General features: G+C 35.8%; 1 protein-coding gene across 1 annotated transcript; it reads right to left on the reverse strand.

The window, feature by feature from the left end:
• Positions 1–6,038: 6,038 nt before the first annotated feature.
• On the reverse strand, positions 6,039–8,826 carry CLPP3 (CLP protease proteolytic subunit 3). The gene is made up of 5 exons (XM_079034978.1): positions 8,405–8,826; positions 7,946–8,060; positions 7,189–7,364; positions 6,656–6,751; positions 6,039–6,434 (listed from the first exon to the last, which is right to left on the reverse strand). The coding sequence occupies exons 1-5, from the start codon at positions 8,717–8,719 to the stop codon at positions 6,180–6,182; spliced, it is 957 nt and encodes a 318-aa protein (XP_078891104.1). The 5' UTR covers positions 8,720–8,826; the 3' UTR covers positions 6,039–6,179.
• Positions 8,827–9,782: the final 956 nt, after the last annotated feature.

Below are 9,782 nucleotides of genomic sequence, written 5' to 3' on the forward strand. Positions count from 1 at the left end.
CTAGTGAATTTTGTAGTACGTAACTTTCACAAGTCTCGAAAGTGTGTTCCTGCCAGGAAGGGGACAATATCACTGGGTGATACTTGGTTGTTATGTGTTGACATTGAGGTCGGTGGTCGGCCGGACGTATATTCATCAGGCGAGGGTGATGCGAACGGATTGTAGGACAGTTGGTCGTAGCGGACTTCGAGGACGAAGTCTAGTTTAAGTGGGGGAGAGTTGTAACACCCAGAATCAGGAAGACCAGGAAAGGAAAGAAAAGGCCTAAGTCAAAGGAGTTAACTCATCAAGTCTGGTCTCGGTTGGGAAACCCTAATTTCCGAACTTGGGACCCTATTTAAGCATCATTTCAGGCCTCCACCCCATCCTCCATCACTCCCTTTACCTACTCTCGAAACCCTAAGCCTCCATTATAGTGCTCTCAAGCTTTCTTTGCCATTTTTAGGTGCTTTGAAGCTAGAATGAAGAAAGGAACCTTTGGTGATTCAAGAATTGGCAGTAGATTCTAAGTTGGTGTGATATTTCAGATCATTTGAAGGTATGAAGCTCATGCCTTGGTTGTTATTCATTTAGATCCCCTTTCCTAGTTAGATTTTATCATTTTGGTGCAATTTCCAAGGTCAATTCGTGTATTGTGCCTTGGTGAGAAAAGAGAACTTCATATCTAGGTTTTTCTTGGCCTAGAAACCCATAAAGTATCAGTATTTGGTGTATTGGTGAAGCATGTTTCTCTCAAACCCTAGCCCTAGGGTGTTTCAAGCCTATAACTCCTTGGTTTCACGTAAAGTTTGCAACTTTACGTGAAGGGTGGGCCTTAGAAGTGTGGATCTATAGTTTGGAGCCCCTACATGGCTCGAAAAGTCACTGTACGGGTTAAGAACTAAAGCGACTCGGCGAGTCACGTGGGTGGACTCGACGAGTTGTACGAAGATGGGCAGGAACTCGACGAGTTGGAAGAAAAACTCGGCGAATCTGTTGAAGATTGCCTTGGACTCGACGAGTCTGTTCTTGGACTCAGCGAGTCTGGTCGCAGAACCCCCAATATTCTCTGGTTAAGACGCAGATCAGTGAGTTCAGTGGTGACTCGGTGGGTTTCGTCAGGATGGGACTCGGAGATCGTTGAACTCAACGAATCATGGGGTGACTCGGCGAGTTGAGTGGTATTTTGAAGGATTATGAGTTTAAGAACTCGGCGAGTTTACGGGTTGACTCGGCAAGTAAAGTCAACTGGAAGGTTGAATTTAACTAGGACTTTGACTTTGACCAGAGTTGACTTAGTTTGACTTCTAGAGTTCAGCTTAGGCTAAGTGTTGTTATTGGTATTGGTAACTTAGGGAGCTAGAGGAGCAGCATTTCGAAGAGTCGTCGGATAGCAACTAGAGGGTTATTGGCTGAGTTCAGCAGTTCAGGTGAGTTTCCTTCCAGTAGGAATGGGGTACGACCACAATGCCGACCCGTCTAGTTAGTAGTAGATCCGGACTCCGGTCCGATGCAATAGCTTAGTGTGCTTGATGTCTTTGTGATTCAAGCATGTCTTTGTGCTATGTGTTAGCCAGACTGCGGTCTGATGCAGTTAGTCGGACTTCGGTCTGATGCAGGGGCAAGGCCCCGGTTAGTCCGGACTTCGGTCCGATGCAGGGGGCAAGGCCCCAGTTAGTCCGGACTTCGATCCGATGCAGTTTCCGAACGTCGGTCCGATGCAGGGGGAAAGGCCCCAGTTAGTCCGGATTTCAGTCTGATGCAGTGGGCAAGGCCCAATATGTGTTTATATGTTATTGTATGGTATGTGGTAGTTTGGGGGAGCTCACTAAGCTTTGTGCTTACAGTTTTCAGTTTTGGTTTCAGGTACTTCCGCAAGCAAGGGGAAGAGCTCGGATTGATGGCATGGCACACACCACAGTTGTAGTTTATTCCTGGGAGTTTTATTTAGATATTCTGATATGATATTAACTCCAGTTGTGAATTGATACATTTACAATGGCATTTTGAGACATACGATTCATGGTTTTATTATCTAATAGTTGATGTGCGATTTTTAGTAATATTAAAACAAAAAAATTTAGTCATGATTTTAGGGTCATTACACATGTTAAGTGAAATATATCCTAGATCACATATTTTTCCTTCTTGAACTATAGATCTCGTAATATATTTCATTTTTAGCACATATTCACCATATAACACAAGAAATCACACATAACATACAAATACCCATAGATCTACACATTTCACTTGTATTCTCCCCCATAAAACATTATAAAACCGAAAATAGAGGGGTATGAACTCACATTGCTTTGATGTTCACGGTTTTGAAGAAGAATTGGTAGAAGATGATGAGGTTTTTCGGCCTAGCAAGCTTCTTGGAGAAATTTTCGAGTTCAAGAAGATTCCAAATAGAAAAATCATGAAATGGTGTGATTATGAGTGATAAGTTTAACATAAAGATAAAGCTAAACTTCTTGAATAGAGGTAGCTTACCAAAATGATGATCTTTGATGATAACTTCTTGCATACACAAGCACACACGAATTTTTGAAGAGGAAAGATGAGATTTAACTTTGAAGTTCTTGAGAGGATTTTTAGTGAATTTGAAAGTAAATTATGGAGGTGGTGGTGAGGGGTTTCGGCCGTAGATAAGAAGAGAGAGGGGGGAGAAATGAGCTTGCCTTGATACATGAACCTTGCATGGATACATGAGGGATATAACCTAGAGGTATGTTGGATAATTATGAGGTGTCAATCCCTCCCTTAATCATCCACTAATCTCTTTTTTTTTACTTGGGCCGATTTTTGGGCTAGGAGAGAAGGAAATAGATTATTTTGACTCACTTCTTATCTTGGTTCAAAATTTTTGAGGTCCAAGAAGAAGTTTTCGGCCCATTGGGCCCTTAGAGTAGTTAACGGCCCAATTTTGTATAAAAGAATGGATTTATGGTCCATGAAAGCTAATTGAATCAATTATGGTCCAATAAGGCCCATTAAAGTAAACCAATTCATTTTGGATTCATTATGGCCCAAAATGTTAAATTTTATGAAAGTGGGTTCAATTAGGGCCCATTTAAGGGTTCTAGGCCCAAAGTAGTCAAGTGGAAGGTTTATTGATCCATTAGGTAAAAAAAAAAGAATTCCTAGTCCATAATGAATTTGAACCGAGATTTTCTAGGGTTTCCAACCCCTTATTGACTATAAGAAATATATTGAGTGAGTATAGATTATGATATTCATTTAGAGTACAAGTCTTACAATGGATAATGTTTACATGAGAATAGAATTTCCTAGCTAAAAATGCTAGTTGTGACACTTACAACCAACTTCTTCCAATGTTTTGTACACAAAAACTAGATTCACCATAAAAGGTTGTTTTTGTACACCGCATCCAAACTCCAAAGTCACCATAAAAGGTAACTTATAATACATTAATTTTTCTGACAATTTTCTACCATACCCATTTCTACTTGAACAATTCACATCCGATCAATTTCCACATTATCGATTTTCATTCGACCGATTTCCACTAGTTGATCTATTACTAACTGCTGATCTCTTTGCATGAAAATTGTTTCTAGCTTTGACAATACTATTGACAACATACAGATACAAATGTGATTTACATCAATATCAACAACTATCTCCATAACTTTATTCAATTTCAAACGGTTAGAAATACACACATTTTAATTATCACCTAAATGTATCTTGTGAGCCACCAAATGAATATGAACCAAACAAGAATAATTCATACCTAAAGGCAAATCCATATCATAATTCAACCAATGTGATTTATATGTTGCATAATGCCATTGTTTCTCTCCCACGGCCCTCTATTATAAAGAGTACTATAAATCACCGACAGTATGGCTTAATGTTGATCACTTGGGAATTAAACACTTTAAAAGAAGCTTCACCTAGTTAGAATCTCACAACCTTCAAACTTAGGGTGGCCAGTGGCGAGGCTATGTTATGGGAAGGTGGGTCACTTGACCGACCTAAATTTAAAAAGTTTATGAGAAGTTATATACAAACAACATTTAGGGCCTACCTTAAATATTTTGAAGGACCTACCTTAATGTGTTTGGTAAAAGAAAATTAAGGAAAAAATTATATAAACTAAAGTCAATAAAAGGCATGTCATAACTAAGATTAAGTAGTCTCGTATTAACTATAAGAAAACAATGATTAAGAAGTTTTCTATTATAAATAAATGCTTCTTCTTTCATATTTGTATAACATAAGCTTGCTAAATCCAAGTATATGTTGCTTTTAGTAAAAAAATTAAGGAAAACCATTTCGGGCTTAGTCATTTCAACTAAAGTTTTTATACATAGTAAAACATTTTTTTCTTAGTAAACTGACTCGATAGAACCCATTTTTTAAACTGGTCTGACTTTTAGTGAACTACATGGTTTTCTATTCTAAACTCGCCACTAAGGGTGGCATGTAGAGGTGGCAAAGTGGCAAAAATTGACACGACACGAAACCCGACACGAACTTGACATGGAATAAACGGGTTTGGGTAAGCTATTTCAACTCGTTTAAATAAACTGGTTGACACGACACGACACGAAAATTAAACGGGTAAGGTTATGGTTGAGAATTTCAACTCAAATATGACTCGAAAATGACACGTTTATTTGTATGCAAGATTTTGAATTCTTTAAATACACTATAAATATACAAAAGCAAAACCATAAGTAAAAGAAAACCATTGGATTCAGTCTTTTTATAATGTTGAAATGACTTAGTTTTTTTCCGTTCTCTCGCAAATAATATAGTCTCTTTGATCAATCTCTCATCCTCATGATCTTGTCTTCCGCCTTACAAGCTTATACGTTTTCAATTTTGTCATCTGAATTTGCTATGACTTCATCTAATCCGCCTTCAGACTATTAATTTTTCCTTTCTGCCTATCCAACTCCTACTCTTTAAACATGCTCAATCTTTTAACCTAACATGACACGACATATTTCAAGGTATATCCCTTACACGAAACGCGACACAAAAATAAACGCGTTGAAACGACACAACACGTTAATTAAACGGATCGGGTTATGGTCAAACACTTTCAACCCATTTAGTGTTTCGACACGACACGATTATCATTCCTCTGGTGGCATGTCATTCTAAAAAATAAAAATAAAAACATGAAATCATTTTGTTCTATGAAATGCTTTCCAAAGAATTGTGGAGCCGGTGGCCCCTAATTAGAATCTCACAACCTTCAAAAGTGATGGTACTCCCGACCGACAAAACCTATTCTCAACAACTTTTATTTAATAAACATTTCAAAATTCTAGGATAGTTTCCAACTAGGGTATTTTCAAAACCGACAAAACTTTTCAACAACTTTTCCCAAAAATGTATTTCACATGTTTACTTATTTCGAACTATATTTTTATAAGAAAAGTCATTTCACAACTAAATAACATATGCAAAATTTACCAAATTTCAAAATTGATGGTCAATTTCGATGTTTTTCTAATATATGATTCAAACCTCGAGTATGATTTTTGAAAAGTAGTCATTTTTTGTGAATATCCCAACAATTGAACTTAATGGTATTCTAGTATTATATAATATGTAAATATACGTATGCAACGACCAATTATGTTTTGCCCTTTTACATGATTTGATGTGATTTTGTTCCTAAATCAATTGCTAAAGATAAATATGATAAATTTTTGTCAAGAGCATTTCGTAAAGTGATTTGCAAAATGCTTCATGAAACCAAACAAAAACTTAATTGGCGTACACTATGATTTTAGGGCAGAATTTAAAAAATTATTAAATGATTAGAGCTAGAAAAAATAAGATTACACATTATTATTATTGGCATTCAAGAGGCCAAGTCTCCTAGAAACAAACTTCTCAACTTAACTGATCAATGTTAACTATAACAGACCTCCAAAGACTTATTAGCTGGTGAAATGACCTAAAAGCCCCTAGTAAACATTCTTAATATAAAGAACCACTAGTCAACTCATTTAATAGCCCTAGTCAACCAAGTTATCTTAAAGAAGAAAACAACAAGACTACACCTCTTTTGCAATTACTATTAAGAATTTTATGATTTTATCAACCAAAAAGAGTCTAAATATCTCGATAATTAACAACAAAACTCGAAATAAAAATATCTAAATGTTACATTTTCTCTTCAAGCAGAAGCATATTCTTCCTTTTTTCTATTCATCTCCATCTTCCCCACCACTAACATGTCCATTCTGCAACATCTTGTCCTCTGATGGCATATTCTTCAATGCCTTTCTACTCCCCTCAACTTTCCACAAATCCCACACACGAGTTTTTGGTGGAGGATTTGTATCTGCAATTGGTGCAACTAAACCTGGCTTTCCATCATCAATCACCTCATCCACCAATCCATACGCCTTTGCCTCCCATGCGTTCATGAAGTAATCACGATCTGTGTCCGCTTCAACCTGATAGTTGCTGATTGAGTTAGATCTGATTGAGTCGTAAATCTTACTAAGTCAGAGGAGCCAGGACGGAGTCAGAGAATTCTAAGTGTGATATCAAACAGTCTGAATTTGACCGAGCCAGAGTCTGACTCTGAGTCAGGTAAGAGGCATGTGAAGGAGGTTGTTTAGTTGTTAGAAAGTTTGATGCCCAAATGAGAAAAAATGAATAAAAGGGTAATGACCTTTTCATAAGGAGTTCCTGAGACTCTTGATATGATTTTGTTGACTTTAACTTTGTGGTACACCATTTCTCTTATTCTTATGCTCATGTCTGTTGCCTGGATATATATATAAATTGAGAAATCATGAACTAGTTAGTTAATAAGGGAAAATTAGTATAGTCTATAGAATTGCACTTCCAATTTTCTTTTTTATTAAGACATTGTACTTTGAAAACTTTACCCAATCATAGCAATGAAAATTGCTTTATATTTAAATGATATTGCTATAAATAGATAGATTTATCAAAGTAAAATGTTTTAATAGGATATAAGTAGGATGATATAATAATCATGATAGAAATGCATTGATAAAAATGAGGACTATAATCTCATATATCAATATGTATCATTCATTAACATCATTGTTCTTCATTTTTCATTTTATGATCTATAACTTGATACTTTGAAATCATGAAAGAGTAAAATATATATATTATTAATATGAAAAGAAAGAATTTGTATAGATAAAGAAAGCAAACCACTTAATCACATACATTTCCTCCAGCCTTTCCAAGAGGTTGATGGATCATGACCCGAGAATTAGGCATGCAAAATCTCTTCCCTTTGGTCCCACAAGCAAGAAGAAATGCACCCATAGATGCAGCTAATCCAACACAAATGGTCGAAATATCTGCTTTGCATAGCTTCATGGCATCGTATATTCCCATTCCTTAATGCATCATTAAATAGATCATAGAATTTTAGCATTTCTTTTAATCATCAAAAGATTACACAAAAATGGGATTGAACCTATTTGTAACTATCAATGAATTACATGAATCTTTAACTTGGAACCTTTTCCAAGAAAGGAAATGTTGCAATTTTTATGGGATTCTATTTTAAAGATGATACAATGCAAAGTCAAATTGCTAATTTGACCCACAAGAAAGCTCAAATGAAACAAAAATATAATAAGAACTTAACATAGAGTCATAGCTATGAAAAGTTGTGATAAAAAAACATTTAAAAGTGCTCGAATTTGGCACTTAAATGGTCCACGTTACATGAAATACTTGACTATAACTCTACAAGGCTCAAATGCAATTGCTAGTGATTAAGAACTTAAAGTTAAAAACAATAAGGTTCCATTTTTATGTCATATTTTTAGCTTGAAGTGATAAGTTTTAATGTGTTTATTGCTTTGTAGTTAACCTCTGAAAGTGGTCAAGGGCTATCAAAACCATGAATCTTGAAAATAGTAGTAAAAATCAAGAAACTTGGTTAACCAAAGGAAGCCATAAATAAGCATACCAGCAGTAACAGAGCCACCAGGCGAATTTATGAACAATCTTATATCCTTTTTATCGTCTTCTGCATCAAGAAATAGCAATTGGCTGATTATAAAATCAGCTGACATATCGTCCACCTGCAAAACACCATTCTCTTCATGTAAAAATTATTCAAAATGGAAATTGCCCAAAACTTTAAGCCCTAGAAACTACACAACGCGAAATATGAGTGATTGTAATCTGAAAAATGTAGCCATTTGATTGAAGAAAAGCCATCAAGGAATTCAAATTAACTTATTGATACGCCACAAAATTGAACAAAAACGAAAACCTATCAAGAAATTCAATGAATTGATGGTTTATGTGGATAAGTATGTCTGTAATCTCAAAAACCTAAGCAACCAAATTGAACAAAATCAAGAACCCACCAATCAATTTACCTAATTTCATCAGTATATATATGAAAAAACGCTTTAAAAACCTGGGATCCCAAGAAGACGATACGTTGACGGAGAAGCATGTTGGTGGTATCGAGTTCTTCGAATTTAGGCATCCAAGCTGGAGCTGAAGCAGAGTAATTTGATGTGGGAACATCCCAATTACTTGACAAAGCCTGCGTCTTGAAAGAAGAAGAAGCTTTAATGGATAACGAAGGTCTGCTGTTACTTCTTCTTCTACTATTAGATTGGGTATGTAATAATGATAAATGGGTGTTAGGGTTTTGTGTGAAGAAACTTTGTGGTAATAGTGCTGCCGGTGTTGTTGTAAACGCCGCTGTTACACAACCCTTCTCCATCTTCCTGCGCGGTGGTGTGTTGGTGGTGGTCCTCTGGCTACCTTTGCTTGCTGCGTTTTATTATTATTTGTTCGTATTTGGATATATCGTGATAACACGCTAACTAAGTTTTCATCGTTTAAATTCTTATGTTTGGTTAAAATGGTATCTATTTTGGACGGGATGAGCATAGCCGAGTATTCGTCTAATTTGATGACAACTGGAACCGACGGTTCTTAGAAAGTTAGAACCGGAACCATTTTAAGCAATTCTTAAATGTTTGAAATCAGTCTCGGAACCCGGCGGTTCCGGTTCCGGGAGCGGATAACCCGGTTACCTTAATTTTGTTAACTTTTGTTAATAAAACCACAATTTAGTTCGATCCAAATCCAGTCATTTCGTACCAAAGACAGACAAAATCGGGCTAATATATATTCTAAATCGGTCTAAGTAACACACACACACACATATATATATATATATATATATATATATATATATATATATATATATATGGGTTAGGTTATTTTGTTTTCACTATCTATTGTGTGCATGTATGACTGATTCTGGACTAATCATTTTAGTTATTTTAAGAAAGTAATTAATGTATATATCAATGTTGAAAATATAATGAATATTAATTACATCTTCAGCATTTAATATGCATTAATTACTTTCTTAAAATAACTAAAATGATTGGTCCAGAATCAGTCATACATGCACACAATAGATACTGAAAACATTTGAACCTAACTCATATATATATATATATATATATATATATATATATATATATATATATATATATATATATATACCGGTTTCGGCGGGTACCCAGCGGGTAGCGGATCCGAAAAAACGAGGACCGGAACCGGAACCGCTTAAGGTGGTTCCATAACTTTAGGAACCGGAACCGGAACCTCTTAAAGTGGTTCCGGTTCCAAAACCAACAGTTCCGAAGCAGTTCCGGTTCCAAAAGCAGGTACCCGGTTCCGATGCTCATCCGTAATTTTAGGTTATTTAGATTTATTTTTCTAGGTCAATGTCGGTGCGTTGCGTATTAGCATTTATATAGTAGAAGTTT

This window comes from Lactuca serriola, chromosome 4 (genome assembly GCF_051521515.1).
Source record: "Lactuca serriola cultivar US96UC23 chromosome 4, Lser_US96UC23_V15, whole genome shotgun sequence".
Classification (NCBI taxonomy): domain Eukaryota; kingdom Viridiplantae; phylum Streptophyta; class Magnoliopsida; order Asterales; family Asteraceae; genus Lactuca; species Lactuca serriola.

Coding starts and splice junctions, on each gene's coding strand:
- CLPP3 (XM_079034978.1), bottom strand. CDS start 8,719: ATGGAGAAGGGTTGTGTAACAGCGGCGTTTACAACAACACCGGCAGCA. Junction 8,061..8,404: donor TCGTCTTCTTGGGATCCCAG/GTTTTTAAAGCG, acceptor GGTGTTTTGCAG/GTGGACGATATGTCAGCTGA. Junction 7,365..7,945: donor TGGTGGCTCTGTTACTGCTG/GTATGCTTATTT, acceptor TGATGCATTAAG/GAATGGGAATATACGATGCC.